The 21,573-nt window shown below is 38.0% G+C and overlaps 1 protein-coding gene across 3 annotated transcripts in view; it reads left to right on the top strand.

Moving 5' to 3' along the window:
• The window catches only part of SSBP2 (single stranded DNA binding protein 2), a 180,374-nt gene that overhangs the window by 114,859 nt on the left and 43,942 nt on the right, over window positions 1-21,573 (top strand). For 2 of the 3 annotated variants that reach the window (XM_040542040.1, XM_040542038.1), the window contains exon 5: window positions 9,622-9,711. The exons of the other annotated variant lie outside the window; for it this stretch is intronic. In XM_040542040.1, the coding sequence (XP_040397974.1) occupies window positions 9,622-9,711 (90 nt within the window). The remainder of the gene's footprint in view (window positions 1-9,621; window positions 9,712-21,573) is intronic. 3 annotated transcript variants of the gene reach the window in all.

Raw genomic sequence — 21,573 nt, 5'->3', positions numbered from 1 at the left:
AAAAGTCAGTCCTTCAACGTACTTTAACACATAATAACTCATAGCATGTTTGTTCGTGTTTCATTACTTGTGAAAAAGAGACAGGCAGAGAAACTTTAATCATTATTAATGATTATATTCTTAAAATGGGAAAGCACTTGGGTGGTGGGCAGTGGCACAAGGACAGGAATACAAAAGTACAGCAACCCTAAAATCATTGCAAAACAAAATGGGTTTAAGAATTGGATTAATTAAGCGATTTAAAGGCACAGTGCCAAATAGCTTAATTACTAGAGAAAGGAAGGGTGTAAGACAGGCCTGCCACACTAGCTTAACTAGCACAATTGTTCGCACAATTGTTCCAACTGTGAATTTTCTGTAGAGCATCAACAGAGAATACAATGGAGCAAGTTTGAAGCAGGAAGTAAAAAAATTAGCGGCGCTAAGCCAGCTTTTGTGTAGTATGTTATGGCTCAAGCACAGGGATAGTTAGTTTGGGTATTACTCAAACTGATAGAAGGACTAAGCTTGGTATTTCTGAAAGTTAGCTTTTGGTACCCATTGTTGATGTTGGAGAGGATGCCATATGACTGGTCACCATGTAAAATTATTTGTAATAATGGCATTGGGAGCTAACCAGGTTGAATTGTGTATTCTGAAGACATGCAGCAATGTTTCTCTCCTCTCAGGTCGTATCATCACGACCCCAAAACTCACTAAGAAAATACTGAGAAAAGACAATAGATGCAGTTTTGTATTTCAGCAACTTTAAATGGGAGGGTAACGCTCCGATTGTGTACAGCGGATGGATTCAGTGGAGCCTGTGCAGCATGGAGCAGAGCAGTGGTGTGTCCAGAGGTTGGTGGCTAAGCCAGCAGATGGTAGCAGGCTTGGTCTGCAGGGAGCCTGTGGGAGGGCTGCAAGCATCACCTCTGGAAAGGAGCCCTTTTGCTGAAAGGCCGCTGCATCCCGGCTCCAAGCTGCAGCAGCAGAGCATCACTTCCTTGCATGCCTTCAGCCCATTTGTAACGCGTCTGCCTCTGATAGCTGCAGTAGTCACGCTGTGTATTATCCAGTGTCGCCTGGTTATCCACACCTACCCAGTGTACTGGTTTTTGGTTTTGTGCCTGGGTAGGCATCACTAAATAATGCAGTGCTTGGGATTAAGCTGAGATACACGCCCTTACTTGAGTGGAAAATTGTCTGAAAATGGTACTTGAAATATTACTCTAATTGTTTTGTATCTTCATAAATACGTAGGAAGAGGCAAGTATCCAACTTTTAACTTTAGTTCTGTTAATTTTTGAAAAAAGGTAGACAAAAGCATGATAGTCCTTAGTCTATTTCAATATTTAAAATACACATTATTATTAAAAAAAATAAACATTCTGTAGAGACCTACATGTAATATGGATTTTAGTAACTTCCAGTAAATAATGTTGTTATTTTATTATTTTAAAATATCTTTTCTTCATAACCATAATTTAGAAAAATTGGTGCCTGGAAATTGTGTTATATATAACCCAAGAAGATGTAGCTAAGAGGCAGAATTGGCATGTTGTCTTTGGACAAGAGTTTGAAACCCTTTTATTCATTGATAGCAAAGATTTCATTCAAAATCATTTCTGTTAACAGTATAGTTCTAGTTCCAAATGAATAAACAGTTTTTAGTTCTGTAATAGAATTTCAGTATCGTAGCTAAGTAGAGTGGAAACACCAGATTTGACACTGGTATATAGTAAAACAAACTATAATCGTACTTAAGATATAGGGAAGCCTTGCTCACATTGAGGTGATTAGGGCAGGTAGGGTTACCCTGTGGGGAGAGAAAAATTATCTTTTAGACAGACGGGTGTGCCCCCATCTGAATAGGTCTGCTGAAGTAAACTGAGACAAACACAATACTTTTTTTCCCCAAAAAAGATCATACGTGATATATGTGATTTTTTAAAATTTTGACAACAGTTATGTAACTTGGCTATTAATAGAATTATCACTATAGTACATTATCTGTTCTTTATCACCATAACTGAGTAAAGTGGAATGAACAGAAATACAGTTCCAGAGTCTGAATCAAACTGTAAGGAGCTGCAATTCCAAAAGAAAAGAGAGAAGTTATGAGGAGTGGCATTATGACCCTTACGGTTACACTTTTTAGACTACTACTGTCATGTGAATACCTTCCTATCAGAGAACAGGAATTAAGCATTTTAGAGAAAAATGTATCAGTGAAACTACATGAAGAATTAATTCGATCTTGTGATTCAGATCTTTCAAATAAGTTGCTTCTATCAATCATTTGTCTTTCCGGGAGGGGGGGGGGGGGGAGGAAAGTGGTTCTTACCATTCCCTAAATTCATGAACTTGAATAAGTAGTATTAAATACTTATCCTTTGTCCTCAGGATAAAACAAAATAAAACATTTTCTAAGTGTTCTCCTAAAGAAGATAACATATTTGCATCAAAAATACTTAGCAAAATGTAATAAAACATCATACGTACTTTCTGCTTGTCTGCTTCTGTTCAGGTTTTTTTTGTTGTTGTTGTTTACATCAAGCTGGAGAATGTGTGAAATTCTGTGAATTAGAAGGTATTCTTTAAGATTGTAACTTGTAAGTAGGTAATAAGTAGTTAGATTTTTGGTGTATTATTCATATCCAAGCTTTCCTGAGACAGCAGCCAGAATGCCCTGCTTGCAAAAAATGTTGGGAAAAGGAGGATATCAGAGAGTGACAAAAATAGAAAGTTGGCTTTTGGATTATTTTGCTACTCATATTGCTCTTTTGATGCGTCAGGGGCTGGTCACAGCTAAACATGATGGCCCCAATGTCTTCTGTTCCTGTGTTTATTTACAGTTCTCTTAATTGGCATCACTGGATATGATGAATTAAGCCATACTGATTTGGGAAGACATTTGACTTTCATATGCACTTGCTTGTATGCTCATCTCAGAGCTATCAACTGACTCGCAGAGTCTTATTTACGCTTAGTAGCAATGTGGGTTTTCAGCATAGGCTTCAAGGAGATTTCTGCCGAAAATGAAACATTTTTTGCTTTCTCTGCCAATATTATGCCTGAAACCTCATACCAGCAGCAGTTGTTGTTTCCCTGTGTTGTCCTTCACATCAGCCCTTGCACGGTCTGGCGGTGTTTGTGTGCGGCCTGAGGTCAAGCTGTGAAGCTGCTGGGGGTGCAGAGCTGCTGCCCTGTGCTCGCCGGGGTGCCCTCACTGAGAATCATCACCGCAGCAGCTGGGGAGTCCCGGTCTGCCTCTGGGGTTTGCACTGGTCTTTACGGTCACAGCAGCAACATGTAAAATAGATGGCAGGTCACGTTTCGAAGCTGCAGCACTAGTCTTAAAAGGAGTTGTTGTTCACTGTTGGTTTGTGTAAGATACCTCTGTGTTAACATCACACGGGTGGAACAAAACTAACCTGAAATGCTGAATGCTTCTGCTGCTATTTTGATGGAACCAGTTGTATTAATATTCTCCACGACAGAATATTTGTGTCTGGTTACTGCGTATTTTGGTTGCATATATGCAGGTATGAGAAAATAAGATTAATATCCTTATAATTTATCTAAATTCATTTTGGTTAGAAAGTTGAGTCATTTTAAAATAAAACAGTAATCATTTTATTTGTTACAGTATCAAAATGGTCCTTAGCATCAGGTTAAGCATCACTTCTATCTACATTTGAGTACTTATCTTGAGGAGCGAATTACGTCTTTCTCACGTTAAGGTTTACATGAAATGTAAAATGATACTGCATATATAATGCAGCTAGTTCTCTGGATTTGTCTGCAATAGATTTCTTATGAAAATATCACTCTTGATGCAAACTCTGAATTCCAGAGAAACTGATATAAGTGTTGTTATTTCTGAAGATCTTGCCAAAATTCCCATGTCCTAACTTCTCTCTGAAGCAGGATCCAGAGAGAGGAAATAAAGCTATAATACGTCTGGCATTACTTGCAATAGTTCATGGTACATCAGCAGTCTTTTCTGACTCTCATTCAAAATCAGATATGAAATTTTGAAATAATCAAAGGAAAGCTTTCAGGTTTATCATTAAAGTGATTAGAGTTTCAGCAAATGAATTTGAAAAGCAGCAGTTCCCATGCTTTATTTTCAGCAAATGCTGCTTAGACTTCAGAGTTCTGAGATGTACTGAGATTCATCAGTATTTTACCAGGTTTTATGTATTCATACCGATGCTGCTAATTCACTTTAATGTGTGTAACCCACCCTGCCTTCACTTCTACATTCATGGAGCGTCACAACTACCGTGCATGAAGCTGTACAGCAAAATCCTGTGCTCTAGGTAGGCACTGTAGTGCCCCTCCAGAGAACACCTACTTTTACCCTAAAACTAGGGGTAAGACTGCACATGGAGGGAGGTGTCAGCAAGTGGTTGTTGCCAGCAATATGCAGAGGAATCACAACCCCAGGGGGACAGCAGGGCATCCTCAGTCACATTTCATTCATGTGTGCTGTGTGACAGGAGGTATGGTGGAGCACCATTGTGCCTGGGTGCACAAATGGTTTGACAAAATGTCTTTAAAAGTGAAAATTGCCTCATTAAATTTTCAGGCTTCTTCTGTAGAGAGAATTCATATTCTTTTTTGGAGGAGAGACTAAATCTAACTCACATGACAACAATGCCAATCATCTGTGTGTTACTAGGTCCAGCTCCATGCCTCCATCCAAACCAGAGTTATTGATGCTCCTTCATCACCCTTGCAGTATTGCTCTCTTTTCCACAAACTGCTGCTCCCCCTTGCTCTTTGATGCCAGTTCATCACTGAATGCTAAGTCTGTGGTTCAAACTTGCTTGCATTGCAGGACACTGGTGCTGGCAGTATTTTGTAGTAATCCTGTAGGCACTGGCTGGGGCCTGACTGGAGTCATAGAAGCACAGAATGGTATGGGTTGGAATGGACCTTAAAGACCATCTAGTTCCATCCCCCCGTCACAGGCAAGGACACCTCCCACCAGGCCAGGTTGCCCGAAGCCCCATCCAGCCTGGCCTTGGCACTTGCAGGGATGCTGTTCCACCAGGGGCTCCTACCTGCATGGCCTACACCGCACAACTCAGGTGTAACGTACTCATGCTTTGCCACAGAAGACCAGAGCACTGCCTCTGAATAATGTGGTCACCATAGAGACTTGCTTGATGCTTGACCCACCTGAAGAAGTGGGCACCAACTACCTCCAGTAATTCAGCACGGTTTGGGGCTAACTGGGCAGATTTAGGGCTGGTGTGGAGGAGGTGTATGAAGGAGGCTTGGATGATGAGGGAACTGAGCAGCTAACAGCAGCCACAGATCTGCTTCATATCGACGTATAACAAATTTTAAATTGCCTTTTTGTGGAAAAATTTTGTCATGCATGTTAAACTTCTTACTTTTTAAAAATAAGGAGGTCTTTCTCTAAGCAAAATACCTGAAATCAAATGCCCAGATTAGTGAATGAGCCAGATCAGGATTTTAGTGGATAAAGCCTTTTCTTTGTCAAATACTTTGATCAAAACTAGAATTCTTCTGTGAGCTTCTGCCACAAACCACTTCTGGTAGCCTCAGAAAATGACCTCTGCATTACAAATTGCTCTCTGAATTTTTATATGTAATAACTGACATCTTTTTATTTTTTATTTATTTTGTGATTTATTTGTTGGTAAACACAATCCTAAACCATTACAAGCTACTTATCAGACACTAGTTTTAACTTTTTAAATGTAATAATCTATTATTACGTTGTCCAGGGTTGTAGGAATAAAGCAGTGAATGTCCACAATAATTTTCATTCAAGTATACTATTTTAATTAATATTTCTAAAGAGATAACATAAATTCAGTATATTAGATACAAAAGCAAATAAACTTTTCTATTTTTAAGGAGGTGAACTATCATAGAAAAATATTAGACCATTTATATTTTCCTATTTCATCTTTTTATGAAACGTGGAGAAAGCAAACTGCAAATATTTACAATGTCAAACTAATGGAAGTATAAATGATGAGCAACTTGTAATGCATGCAAAAGGAAGCCACGGTTTGCTGTGGGACTGTGGAAGAAAAACTGAATAATTCATTAGGATAGAATAAATAAGAATATCTCAGTGCAGCTGTTGCAGGTTTGTTTATTGATCTACCTGGCATAAGGTCCTAAAATGTTCATCACATAGTGTAAGCTAGAAAATGTAATATAGCTAAAGCACTGAACATGCCTTATTTCTGGTTTTGGGACTTAATTGTGCACCAGGGAAAAAAATCCCAAAAAGACAAACATGAAAACAAAAACAAACCTCAGGATTATGTAATGAAAAATAGAAATTGTAATTTTTCTAACACTGAAGACTGGACTAGTATGGCATGCTTATAACTGTAAAAATCTTACAAATAATCAACAGTACTGTAAATGTCAGTAAAACTGCCCTAGTGTTATGACCACTCAAACATTGCCTCATTCTGTACTCCTTCCTACTAAGAAATATACTGGAGAGATGGTTTTACACAGATGGCTGTAAACTACACAGTATAATCAAGTCTCAAACAGTTCACGCCAATTAAGACCAATGCTTTGAGTACCTCCCTGAAACATCACGGTCCACAACCAAAAAATGTCCAACATTAGTAAATTAAATTAATCTTTAGTAACTAGCATGAAAGAAAGAGCTGGCTCTCTTCTGGTTTAGACCTTTTTCTCCAGAAACCATTAGAACTGAGATTAATTAAGTAAATCACTCTGGATCGCTTTCGTTACTGCCTCCACACGACCTTGTTTTTCTTGCCCCTCCATCATCACAAATAATTGCCTTTTGCCAGCCTCTGTTACATTATCGCGTGGTAGCACTGTTCAGATCTTCTGGCCACCCTGTGAGCAGCTCTCTGGAATGGGACTTTGGAGGCTGCAGAAGATCTCCAGACTCGTTCCTGTGACACAGGAATTCCTGTGACACAGACTCAGACTGTGCTTCATCAGGCTCCTTTCTACTTCTCTTCATTAGCAAAGTTGTACAAAAATCACTCCTCCTAAAAAAGTGGTTACTTTGGAACTACTCCACAGGAATCAGCAGCATCTCGGAACGTAGTATCTTCCTTTACATCTGTAAACATATAAGAAACGTTTAGGTGCATTCATTGCTATGTCTGTAGCTCAGCGGATGAGGAGTTGCTCCGTGCCTGTTGTACCAGGGCTGGAGAGCTGTGCGCTGTCCCCCCATGTTCACTGAGGAATGAGTCTGGATTCCTCTGGTCTCATTGCTAAGTCACATTAAAAAAGTAGAATTCAAATTATATTAAAAAATAACTACTGAGACAACCTGCAAGATGTTATCTTCAGGCATATTTTAGGTAAAGCCTTGTTCGAAGGTTTAATGGCATACAAAACCCTAACAATTACAATGTTAATTGTTTTCTCCCCCTGGTTTTGGAAAATCCTTATTTCATTTTCTTTTTCTTTTTTAACTGTTAAGGAATGCAACGAGGAATGATATTATAATAAAGTTCATCATTATTTGTGTCCTTTCAATGGGCTACTACTACTTCTTAGTCAAAGACTGCAGTGCAGGCTATTTTGGACATTTTAAGATGCTCAGGCTTTTAACATCATTGATTTTCTCCATCAGTGATGCTACTGTTGTCATTCCTCATCTAGAAATGTGGAAGTAAGTTCTACCATACTTCACTCAAACTGTTTCTGCACCTATTCAAGATTTTACTTGACATTGTTTTCTGCTGCATAGGTCAAACAAGTCAATTTTCGCTTAGGAAACAGAACAAACCAAAACAGCAAACGCAAACAGAGCTTTCTCTTCTGTTTTTGGGAGTTATTCAGGCCACCTGCTTACCTTCCCCTGGCTGGGGTGCCAGAGAGTGCAACAGACACAAGAGAAGTAGAGGAGATGTTGCAGGGAGTAGTGTGATTTTCCGTGCACATAAGCAACACCTTGCTTCAGTCCTACAAACGTCAGATGGTGGCCAAAGGAGGGCAATTGTTAGAAGATAGCCTTCTTCATTTGCTGCAGCTTTATCAGCTGGTTTGGTTGGTTTATGACAGCCTCTCACAAAAAGGTGTTATGCTCCAAATGTCTTTGCTACTGCCAGCTCACCCGGCCAACTTTCTCTGTCAATCATGCTTACACAATATTTCAGCACGGGTCCTGCAGACAAGATAAAAACCTCTATCACAGGGTTTTCTGGTCAATCAAACTAGGCTTTCAGTCATCTCCAAAGTTTTTTAAAATGTAAACATTTTACTGATGAGTCCTAGACTTTTGTTTGAAAAGAACATGCAGCTTAGATGCTAGGTATGTTATTGGTAGTTGTTAAAACATTGATTCTAAAGCACAGTTTAAACCACTGAAATATCTGTGGTAATTAACTGAATATTTCCTTTCTGCTTGGTTTAAAAAGGTCAGCCCGCCTTTGTGCCAATTTTCAGATCTTTCCAGCATTATTCTTTAATTTCCTAGACAGTGTGCCAAACACCTGGAAATGAAATCAATTTCCAGATCGCATCTTTTGGATATCAAGCATGAGTGTACAGTGGAGTGATAAGTTAATAAACATAAGTCATTCATGTTCTGTAGGGCAGATATTGGCAGGCCATTAGTAAACTGAGAGTGGCTCTCATTGCACTGTGCGCGCATGAATACTTTCCCAAAAGATTGTAAGCCTTTATAGGTGATTCAGACTTATGCCATAACAGAAACGTATTGCAGGAAGGAGACTGCTAGAAATTAAAAGTAATTGAAGTTCCAATACATGACAACAATAACAGTTTGGCTTCCCTTTTTGTGACGATCTCCTGCTTGTAAATTGCCAGAGGCAACATTCTTTACTTACTTATTCCAACTGAAGGATTTGAAAAGGTAACTAATTTCATCCTCTGCTTCACTTCTTAGAACGCGTTTTTTCTTTTCCCTTCCAAAAATGTAACCGGAATTCTTCTAATTTGTCATGGTGGTTATTTTGGGGGTTGGTAAAATCATGAACATTTCCAGCAGAATTGTGAACATTCCTTCCTTCTTGTACTGAACAGAATCCTGTTTTGAAGCTTGATATAATTCTAAAAGAGTATTACAGTCTGCTGAAATTATCTTTAAAGTGCTTGGAAATTGCTTATAAAATGTATAGAATAGTTTCTTTGTGCTACACATATGTCTTTGTGCATGCATGAAGACGTTAATACACATAATACAAGAAAAAGTGTGCAAGTTACATTTACATTCATATACATGCGGATAAATTCAGATGAAATATTTCTTAAAATCTAGTCAAGACCTATCTCATCAATACATATATGTATATGTCTGTGCAAACTCTAGCATTCCTCCCCTCAACATAGACCTGCCATATTAACAAATTACTATGCTTGTATAAAAGAAGACTAGACACTAAACAATTTTAATTTACCTTCAGATGAAACAATGACATTATGGCATATCCAGAGACATACTTTCTGCATTTTGGTTACAGCAGGTTTTGGGGCTTTTTTTCTTTCTTTCTTTCTTTCTTTCTTTCTTTCTTTCTTTCTTTCTTTCTTTCTTTCTTTTTTTTTTTTTTTTTTGTTTTGTTTTTTTTGGTTTAATGCCTACCATGCAATGACAAAGGTTTATTTTCCCTTTGTTCTTTTCAGAGTGCTGCAGCAGCTCCCAGTCCAGTGCTAGGAAACATTCCCCCAGGAGATGGCATGCCAGTAGGTCCTGTACCACCGGGTTTTTTTCAGGTATTCAGAACAATTATGATTACAGGATTTTTAGGATAGAAAATCCTCAGTAATACTGTTTAAAAGTCTGTAGAAAAGGTCCTGTTTCTAAAATATGTCTCACTATATGGTGCATTACTTGAGAGTTATTTTTTAACAAAAGTAAGTAGGTAGAAAGGAAGGGCTTTCTTTGACTGACAATTGTTCCATTTCTGAAATACTACAGCACAGCTGATTTCAGAATTTCCAGGATAAGAGATGGTAGCAACATATGAGTGGAGACTGAAAATGCTTGAATATTATTTTATGACAATTTCTTATGATAAAGTATTACAATTTCAGTGGAACTTAAGAACATTATTGGTCATGTCTAGCTCTGTGGTAAAGCCACAAGCCAAATTTTGAAGATGTTCAAGTTTCAATGGGAATTATACCCAGACAGTTAAGAATATTGCACTGAGCATCCTTCTGCATTGAAGATCTCAACACTAATCCCTATAAAACAAGCCAAGGATTTAGACTGTGCGTTGTTTCTAGTAAGTTTTGTCATAAGTGAATTGAAATAACCAGTTAGCACTTTGGACACTAACAGTGTGGAATCTGATGATGGACAAAGTGGCAGCTTGCTGGAAGGCCAACCTAAAAACTGTAGTCTGAGGCTGGACCACTCCTGTGAGTGAGCTCGCACCTCCACCTCACCAAAGCTCTGTTGCTTCTCTCTGTCAGACTGTGGCTGTGCAGTAGTAGCAGCAAACAAGTCTCCCACTCTTAAATAACTAAAGAGCAGAGTTTTGCACCTTCCTGACTTGATCTCACAATGAGGAGGAAACTATTCAAATTTCCAGGATTGTGGTGTGGCAAGAAAATCATGATAGGAATCTTCTGTTCCATAAAAAGTAGGTGTTGAGATCCAGGTAGAGTTAAGTGTCTCATAGTCAAAAGCATATTTCATCTAGGGGAAAAAAAAAAAAAAAAAAAAAAGGAGAGAAATGTTTTACTTCACAGCTCTAGTTTTACTTCACAGCTCTATATTCTTTTAACCAAATGGTGACTATACAAAATTAGTAGGGTATCAGCAGTCTTTACTTTGTGTTTTTGACCTGTTCATGAGTGGCAACACTATTTGTATGGTGTTCCTTTTCCATAGTCACAGGGGAAAAAAAACGCTTTATGCGATATTGATACCCACCTAAAGAGATCCTAAATCTGGCATGAGCATGTTATTCCCTTGATCAGCGCAAAAAATGAGGTGTGATTTTTAGTGCATGAATGATGTTTGTAAGTGAAGTATAAAATATCTTACTGTTGCCAGTGACAAAATCCTCAGGAGTTGGCAGAAGTGATTAATTGTTTTATTTCTGCTTTTCCTGTTTTGAGCAGGTGGTTAGGTAGAGTTTTTTAAACTTTTATTTATTTATTTATTTTCTTATTGTGCAAATATTTCTCTTTTTCTTATTTCAGCCACCCATTCCAGCCACAATGTAAAAATAATTAAATCTTAATGCTATTTTTTTGTTGTTGTTGTCTTTTAGGACAATTAGGAAGGGAAAGGGGCACAGATAGGACAATTATATGAAGAAGAGAGGAGAGAATAATAATTTTAAAGGTTTTGCAGGAGAAGGGTGTGGGTTTTTGTTTGTTTGTTTCAACCTATAAACTCATGAAAAAACTTCTATCCATTCTAGGTCTTTAAAGATGTAAGAGAGACATGGTGATAGAAAGTTAAGGTTAACATGAGTAAACTTTTCTTCTCTGTCAGTATCTGAATTTGGTTGGACATGGCACTAAAGGACATGTTTTAGAGATGGGACTCGGTAGGTCACGTCAATGGTGGGACTTGATGATTTGAAGGTCTTTTCCAACCTATTTTGGTCTTTTTCAACTTAGATGGGTCTTTTTCAACTTATTTGAGGCCCCACTGACAGCCTTGTCTTTTTCCAAGGCCTGGGTTTGAAAATAAACTGAGGAAAATCCATTTTCAATGTAATAGTTTGTGACATTAATCAGAGCTGTAATAACTCAGCAGGACATCTGGAGAACCTTCTGCAAGGCAGGTTCCGAGAGCTGATATGCACAGTCCAGTTTAGGCTCCTCCAGGCTTCACCATTACACCTCTTGTTGACTCTGTGCCATTGTGTGTCTCTGTAATATGCAACACTTGAAACAAGTCCCTTAAAGGTTAGAGATGTACTTTCCTTGGCTGGATGTCTTAGTTAACAAAACAAGCATTTTTCAAGAGTTTATTAGTTTTCACTGTAGTCATCTGCTTATGAATGTATATAATGAAATTGCATGTCAGTAACAAAAACAACTATAAGTTTAATGGCAGATACATTGATGCGGTTGGGAGCAATCCCAACAAAGGGAGCTAAGCCAAAATGAAGTCAGTTACATAAGAGTGTGCGGAAACGCTGAGGTGTGTATAAAGCAAATATGTACAGACAGTCCATGACAAGGTGTTGTGGGGTTGGAGGGTGTGTTGTCGAGAAGCAGCTAGTATCTGGTTGTAATACCTTCAGAGCTGAATCTTACCAATGTCAACTTATATGAGGACAAGAAAATATATTGGCAGACACAGCCGTGTATGTGAACCTTGAAAAAATTGAAGAGCACCATCATCTGTTGCTGTAAAAAGCAGGTGAAAAGACAAGCAAGAAAGAGAAACTAACTGCTCGTCCAAACTTACTTCCTTCATAGATGCTTGCATCCTAGTACGTCTTTAACCAGAAAATCAGTTTCTGTATGGTCTTCTGCAATTTCACTGATCATGGCAGATCACAAGAATAAACCAAATTACAGAATACATGTTAATGTTAAATCTGTCTTTGAATACTGGCAAACTGCAGCCTCTTTTCTATGAACTTCTCTTTTCTACGGTCTTTTGTAAAGGAGGGACTGAATTTGCACCCAGACCTGCAACTCGCTTCTAGACCATGAAAGTGAACAATTTTGTTTTTGTTATGAGAGCTGGAAGATTATAGAAATAGTGGGAGAATGGTACTTAACATCAGTATTTAGTTCACTAAAACTTTGCACTACAAAAACATTATAACAACTTTTCTGCAACCTAAAATTTATCTGGAAGACCGTCCTGGGATGATAAAGCTGCCTTTCGTTGCTTTTGTGGAAATGTTTGGTTTGGTTTGGCCTAAGCTAAAGCTGTTGACGGCCAGTGCCTGTAATAATAATCCAGTACAATGGCATGGCACATGCTGGCAGATCAATATGGGAGCAGTGCGATTCTCAAGGAGAAAGCTAACATCACTACTCTGCTCTTTGTAAAGTGAAGTTTTTGAGTGCATGTAGGCCACTACTGCTAACATTACTCAGCAGTCTCTGTAATTTTATGCCTGGTCATATGAGGCGGAGTTCTGAAGACAGCAGCTGAATCTGCATTGTACCTTACGCTTGCATTTTTATATTTCTATTCAGGTTAGGATTAGAGATGAGCACTACAGTGCTGAATACCTTGAGGTGATACAGCGGAAGGAGAGTGGTAGAGTTGTGTACAGCTGTTACCATCAGCTGTACTTCCTTTTTTTTTTTTTTTTAATAAAGTGGTTTAAAATGTCAAAAATAAATCTGTGAAGTAAACAGGTTTATGTGATTTAGGATGTGTTTCAATTTAACCTACTGGTGTGCATGCATTTAAATATAATTTTTAATGTCATGGGTATGTGTTTTTTTTTTTGTCTGCAGGGCCTCATCTTCCTTCAGTACTTAGAGTAGCTAATACTCTGGAAATAAATTGGGGTTATACAGTAACTGAATTTCTTCCTGCTTCATGAGCAGCAAAACTGAATATGTGGGACTACAGAAGGAACAAGGAAAATAGTGATGTCATACAAGATTCTTAAATCCCAAATAGGAGAATCTAAGGAAGTTTTAGAGCTGACTTTGTATCAGGCTGAAATAATGGGACTTAGGGTCAAGTGCAGTTCTGTGAGTGGGATGTCTGAAGGGTCAGCACTTCTGATAAGTCGCTTTCTTAAATATGGAGCTTCAGAGAAGGTTGAGGGTTGGGAGTTAGAGTGCTGGACTGGATGTTATGTTAAACTAAGTGTGCAATTCATTTCTCGGGTACCCACATTTTCACTGGGTAACCTAGGATATGTCATTTCAATTATTTTTTTTCATGTGTCTCCACCTATAAAAAGGAATATCATAAGGGAAAATCCTTTTAAAAGATTATGAATTGCTTGGGCAATAGAAGTCATAAAGCTGTCTTAGGTTCCAGAAGGATAAGATGACTGTATATGTGTCTGAAATTCTCATCAAACTCCAATCCAAGTCTCGGAAATATATAATAAATTTGCCAGTGTTCCTTTCTACACCACCACCTGCGGGGAGCCAAGGTGTGAAGAAAGCAGTTAGCTACTATGTTAATAAAATAAAATCAAATCATTCAGGACATTTTCCGTGCCATTTTTAAGCACCAAATTTAGTCATCTTTGAGTTTCTTCTTGTGGCTATCCACAGATATCAATGCAACCTAGTCTTGTCTTCATCCTTGTTTTCGTAGTCCTGCCTGATACTGAAACACTAGGATTTATGGAGGACTGAAATAATAATATAGTAATTATTTATCTTCAGATACAGATACTGGAGAATTCACATAATGTCAGCAAAGTTTTACGTGGGTTATCGTGTAAGGTGAGGAAATTAATCCACTTGTGATCAAAAAGGATTAGGTCATAGCATTCAGAGATTTTAACATGCAATCACATTTCCAGTGCCTGGTCTGAGGACCACATTTCCCACTAAAGTTCCGTGCAGCACAGAAGTGTTGTTTTTGGAAGTTGTGTTGGATACAGGCTTAGCACAACCTTTAAAGTATTCAGTGCTAGCCTTGCTCCACTCATCCTGAGGACAAAGAGATAAGAAAAAATGCATGTTTATACTTCCGTTTCATGGTATGGTATGCATTAAAAAATAACGGCATGAACATTTAGAAGTGTTGTGGAAATTTTGAAGTCCAGGTACACTTCCCTTCTATGCCACATGCCTGTGTACCCATTTGAAGTGTGAGAGCTGCATTCAAGTGCATACCAGTACTCCTCATGCAGTAAAGTGCTGGCCCATTTCCATCTCTCTCTTCATTGATCGTTAAATCAGCTAAAATATTTGAGATATATTACATTTGTGTTTTCACAAAATACTTATTTGATCTTTGTTGTTAGTAATCAGTTTTACTAACCAGATAAACAGAAGCCAGAGGAAAGTTTTTGAGATTGTGCTAAGCATGGTGTTTCAATTTTTAAACAGCACGAAAAGTATTGATTGTGTAGGATTTTATTCACCTTTTAGTTACTTTTCCAGGTTTTAACACAGCTAAATATAGAGTTCTAGGTTCTAATCCAGTCAAATTCACTGTATTTCTCCAAGTTAGTGTCAACTAGCACTGCTGAAGATCTGAACCAGGTTACTTACTCTTGCAGTACAATTATGAAAAACGGTTAAATGCATATTTAATTAAATACCAGTTATCTTCACCTCTTTTATTACATGGTTGATCAAAAGTTTGCTATGTCTGCATCTGTGTAAAGAATCTTTCTTTTGTTTTAACGGCACTCAGCCAGAAAACAATATTGACTTTGTACTTCACCCGCCTGAGAGACACGGCTGAATAGTTAACTCATCAAGTGCTAACTGAGATGTGGAGGAAACAGGTTGTTTGATAATTCAAAGTTCACTTTTTTAATTTGGTAAATTAAAAAAATAATCTACCACTGACTGTAACTTTTTCATATGTACATATATATTAAAAAACATTACTTTTTTTGCATCCAACTAGTAAATATTTGTTCTAGTTGAGCTTACCATTAAACCTTATTTCCACTGTGCATATATTCTAAAGGAATTGTCATGTAGTTTGCTCATTCACCAATTTGTGATAAGCAGATATACTTGGATAGGCATAGGAAAAATGTGACACCATGTTTGAAAAACAAATGTTACATATTGCTCTTATATAAAGGAAAAAAAAAAAAAAAACCACAAACCCAACCCACCAAATAATGTAAGGCTGTTGTGCCATCTAGTGGCAGTTGTTCATTCTCATCTGAGCTTAATAAATATTATTCTAAAATATTATTTTTAGCCTTGTTGTGCTTTAGTAGAGCTGACCTAATGCTTTAGGAGAGCTTTATTACAGTAAGGTACATGAGCAAAGTAACTCATTTCTCTTCCTGCCTAGCATTACTATTTGCCATTAAAAAATGATTTTAAATAATATTTAAGTAGTAAAAATAACCAAAGTAAGCTGGTGAATTAAAAATGAGTAACGCACAGCCCTTTGCTTTTCAGAATGTGAGTAGGAAATAATTTGTGTAAAAATAAATTGTACTTTTTAAAGCCTCTGAGTAAGGCTATGAAACGTCTGTAGCTTTTCAGAGGTCAGTGTCCAGTGAGTTCTCCAAATAAATGCTGATGGCACCTTTACATCCCTCGGACTGGAAGGCATGTGGACGCCCAGCGAGCCCACCTACAGCCCTTGCAGGCACCCTGCCCGGGTGGTACCAGTCTCCTGCAAACAGCACTGTGGGCCTGGGGTCTGCTGGGTACCCAGTCCTCCATGTCAGCCCTTCCACACGCACAGAGCATCCTCCCAAACTGCTCGTTTGAGCAAGCATCCAGCAGCAAGAATATGAGGAGGGAGAAATCCTCCGGCATGCCTTCAGAGTGGCATTGGAGTGGCTCTGTTGTTGCTGTGAATTGTCCACCAAGGGGTCGTTGTTTGTGCAAGGAATGAAGATTCCCAATTCCAGCTGCTAAATTACGTGACTAGAACTAAAAGACACAGACACTGCTCAGACTGATCTTTGCAGGACCATTATGTGTTTCTACACAGATTAAAAAATGTCTTGTTTCTCTTCAAATCCCACTGAACTGTTTCAACTATCGTCCTACCACAGTCCTCATGTAGTCTCCTGGTTTTCCAGGGCATTACCATGTTTTATTGCCCCTCTGAATTTTCCTTCAAACAGCCAGCCACACATAGTTAACATAGTTGTCTTTAATTGCTGGTGTTTGTGTTTTCCTCACTTTCATGGCACTGCCTGTCTGCTTGCCCTTCCTGAGAACAACTATAAACTTGTTCACATGAAACAACCTATGGGTGGTAGTTGGGAAATCCATGTTCTCCTTGATGCAAAATCTACAGCCTGCCCTCTCTTGGCTTGTGGTGAAAGATTGAACAAACCAGCTGTTTCGTATTTTTCAATTTTGAACCATGGATTCTCAAGCTCCTGGTAAATCCATGGCACAAATGAAACTGTAAGTGACACATGCAGGCCTTTATTTTTACTTGGGAAAGCAAGTAGCTATTTATTACTAGGATTGCACAAAGAAAGCCTCAAGTTTCTCTTGCAAAATCAAAATGTGCTGTACCTTTTCTTTTTCTTTTTTTTTTTTTAAACTAAAACATACAAATCATTAACAACGAACTGGAGCATGACTAAAATTAGCTAGTTTTGCTACATGTTCACACCCATCCTAAACTCCAGTGAAACAAGTGAGATAATTGCAGGTGAAAAAGTGAAAAGTTGAAGCATTGGACCCCGAGTAGAGCAGATAGAGTGAAGAAGCATGGAAAATGTCACAGACTGCAATACGTTACTGTAAGCAAATGACTCATCATCAGGGCTGCAAATATAGGTTGTGAGTGAAGCTAGCAGCTCTGCTAGGCCTTGCAAAGCTTTGAAAATATGAAAGTGCATTTTAAAGGGGATTTTTTTTTCATATGGGTCTATACAATTGATGTTAGTAAAAAAAAAAAAAAGTTCTTGTATCTTTGCAATCTCTGATGCTTGTAAATGTATCCACCCACCCCAGTGCATGAAATTATGCATATGTCTCTACCTCTTTGCAGAATTCAGATATGTGCCTTTTTGCCCTTCTCAGTATCACATTGCATCTTAAAATATTTAAAAAATTAATTTGATTTCTTAGACTATGTGGGTGTGGTATAACATCTAAAACGATCTCCATGTAGTTTGTGTTTTTTCCTTCTTGTTCGTTCGTTTTCTCTAAATGCCAGAAAGAAAGTCAACTTCTAAAAAGATAGAGGTGTCTGACATCTGCTGGCTTTGATAATGCCATCCTGCAGTTGTGCTAATGGTTTTGCTGCTCGTAACTGCTAGAACAAATTAAAACTGCTCAGCTTGAGTAGCTAAATAAGCTTTGAGTCCACACTTCCCCACCTCCCCGTCCACATGCACAATTTCAAGTAGCCGCAGACCCACAGCTAGCTGTGGAGTAGGGAGGGAAGGGAGGGAATTAGGCGTAAGTTATTTACCTTGGGGGTCTGCTCTGAACTTTTAGCATCTTGCCCTTAATGCCAGTTCTCTGTTCATGGGGTAAATGTCACGAATTTAAGGGGGCTGACCATCCACCCAAACTGGTCATCTAGTTGCTGCTGAAGTGTACTTAAAGGTAGGGGAGGGATTGTTACTTGTATGCAGTGCTTCCTTCTGCTGAGGTTAATTCAGCTCCTGTCGTAGTCTGGTTGGTGTAGTCTTTACATGAGCCACAAGTGCCTCTGTTTTAAACCCTTGGAAGAAGATAATGCATTTAGCTTCAAAATACTATGTTTATTAAAAATAACAGCAGGAATAACAAACTCCAGCTTGTCATTTTCAAAGTTCCAAAAAATCAGTTGTGTATCGTAGTCAGGGGTGACTAGAAGGTTCACTGAATCTAAGGGAAGGCTCCAGCTCAGTGAGCTGTGTGCATGTCTGAATTAAAAAAGCATGGTTTGCTTATCTGTTTTAGAAGGGTGATACTTGATCTTTCAGTTTTAGCTTAAATCATGTTTGAAATATTTTATTTTTTGTAATTTAATAAGAACTGAAGTCAAAACTATTAACCTGATTTAAAATGTATAGTTAGTAGCCTATTTTAAAATGTGTTTCTTTCAAAACTGCCATTATATACCATGTGCATAATTTAGCCTTTCTCTTCCGCTTGCTAAGTCTTTGTGAGCACAAGATAATGGTGCTTCCCACAAAGTCAGATAGATGTAATGACAGTACCATTCCTAAAGATCATCCATCATCAGAATCAGTGTTATTTACTTTCTTAAATTTCTGGAGAAGTAGCTTGGCCAGGAGGCAGATCCTGCTGCTCAGATCACAGAGAGGTGTTTAGCTGGGGACAAAAGGAACATATTTTTAAGAGGATTTTTTTTTCTCTCATTTTTCTGTGCAGAGTGTGCAAGTTATATATTCAAAGTTTTGTGGTATTCTTTTATATAGTAGAACGAGTCCTGTATTTATTGGCTAGGGATAAGGCATTCTTTTTGTTTGCAATGCTAGTATTGTTCTGGTTATAACTTTTGGAACCTTATATGTGGAAAAACAGAGGTCCATGGAAGGCTTTTAATTTTTATTTTTTATTTTTATTATTATTTTTTCAATATTAGTCTATACTCTGAATTAAATCAAAGCTGTTAATATTGCAATTTATACGTTGCCAGACCATGTTAGGCTGCTCTTACAAAATAAAAAACGCAGAAACCATTTTTATGGGGGATCTTCATCTGAAGTACAGAGAAGAACCTGCTCATGAAAATGGATATGGTCATCAAAAAAGACTAGCATAAGGAGACATCCTGTCTTTATGCTGAGAAGCTTACATGATTTTATCTGAAACAGTGTAGATGAAAACAATTCTTTTGATTTATACTTGTAGATTACAAGATATGCAGTGTGTAACCCCAGTTTCAGCTCCAGAATACTTTAGCAAAATACAAAACAAAGACCTCTAACACTGTATCAGCCTTTTGCAGAGCAAAAGAGGACAAGAGGTTTTGTATAATTAACAGTAAAATGCAATTGAATAGGAAAATAATTTCTGTTAAGAATTGATGATAGCCTGTCTGAGCTTCATAGAGGATAAGTTACATGTTTATGCTTATCAGCAGACTGTGCCAGCACAAGTGTGTCATTTTGAGAGCTAATTTAGTATGGTCCTGGTTGGAATTAAAATGTGTTAATCAGGAACATCTTAAACACTGTGGTGACTGTCATTGCCAATGAAGATGTCCACAAAAAATGCAGAGAAAACTAAATAAATGAAATATATGAATTGTAAACTAACTTGGATAAATTCTTCACACATATTTTATGGTTCATTACTGTCCTTTTTAAGAGGACAAAACCATATATTTTATAATGGAAACACTCACACCAGTGGTAGTTGTAAATTACCTCTAAATCATTCTATAAAATGCAGGAGTCTTAAGGAGATATATTAAAACATTACTTCCTAATATTTTTTCAATACTGATACCATAATAAGGAAATTAAATAAAATCATCAAGTAGTCTTATTTTCATACTATAAATAGTTAAATAATGTTAGTTGTTTTAACCAAGAATAGAATTTGAAAACCAAAAAAGTGAATATGAATCATAGTTTCAGAGACATAATACAAAACTTGGCAATTGAATTATTTTTTTAACAGGAGGGGAGAACAAAGATTTTTGTTTTGTTTCACTTTTTCCATTTTACCGAAACTGTATGCCATGCATTTGAACTTTTAATTAATATATTAAGGGATTTGACCTCTAAGAGAATTTACATCTGGTTTCTGATTGTGATGCTAGTAACATGGACCCTTTTATTATATCTGCTCATCAAGTAACAGCACAATTAAATTAAAATAGTTTATCATAGCATAGGCACAAATAACAGTTGTGATTCCATTTGTAGTTTCTAGTGATGAGTAGAATTTCAAGTTTGTGCTGATTATGGTGACTGAATAATGCAAACCAATTAGAACCATTTCAGTCCTTTTCTATACCAAGTGCTTAAAACTGTGTTTTTCACCTTGTATTTTTTAATTTGTGATGGGCTCTTTTTATCTTTTTAAGAGGACTTCTCCAGTTAGGAATAAATACTATCAGCCAATCATTGTGCTGAGACACACAATCTAAGGAGATTTTTCTAAATGTGATGGTGCAGGTAAAGAAATAGTGTTCTAACAAGAAGATTCCAGTTTTTTTTGTTTGTTTGCTTGTTTGTTTTTGGCGTGTGTGGTTTTTGTTGTTGCTGTTCTGGTTTTCTTTTGGAAGCGTGCATGTAGAGGTGGCTTTGGGAAGCCCAGCAGAGCTCTGTGTGCAGGTCCTGGTGCAAGCACATGTTCCTCTGCTTTCCTACATCTTATCAACTGCAGTAGGAGCACGGCACTGGCATCCTCTTCCAGATCTGGATGGAGTTGTGGCTAGAGACATGTCCTCTCCCTCTCCACTGTCCACCAGCAACCTGATGGTGGAAGAGGAAGGGCCTTGCGCCCAACTCCCCTGGCAGGCCCAGCCTGGTGTCCACGTGGACACCATGCACTGGTGGCTGGTCAGGCTTGGCTGGCGCCATGCTGAGGCACCCAAGAGGAGTAAACACAGCTGTGTTTGTGTAAACACACAAGAGCCCTCTTGTACGAGCGCTCACCCGTGGAGACATGGTGATGACACTGGGAGGGAAGGCCTCAACCAGGTGCCTCCAGCGCATCCCGTTGCTGAGGTTGGCATGTGTCACACTCAGCAAGTAGCCCCACCACAAACCAGTCAGCCCCAGAGGGGGTATTTGGGCCAGCTGAGACAGATTAAACTACTGCTTCTCTTTCTCCAGTTGGCTTAAATGCATTTATTTAAAACAGAATGGTGATGTGCTTTAAAAATATACCTTTCATCCTGCTTTGACCAGAGATCTGCATATTCTCTCAGGTTGGAACAAACCTTTTAATACACTGAGCTGGGAAGATGTTAATGTGACTCTAGAGGAGTGTTGTTATTTTAAGCCACCCTAACTGAAAAAGATTTTTATTTTTTTTCATGCCATGTAGACAAGGTTCTCCTGTTCAAGCATTATTCATTCCATTTTATGC

This window comes from Cygnus olor, chromosome Z (assembly GCF_009769625.2).
Source record: "Cygnus olor isolate bCygOlo1 chromosome Z, bCygOlo1.pri.v2, whole genome shotgun sequence".
Classification (NCBI taxonomy): Eukaryota; Metazoa; Chordata; class Aves; order Anseriformes; family Anatidae; genus Cygnus; species Cygnus olor.
Note: the sequence above shows the minus strand (reverse complement) of the source record. Positions and strands in the feature narration are given on the sequence as shown.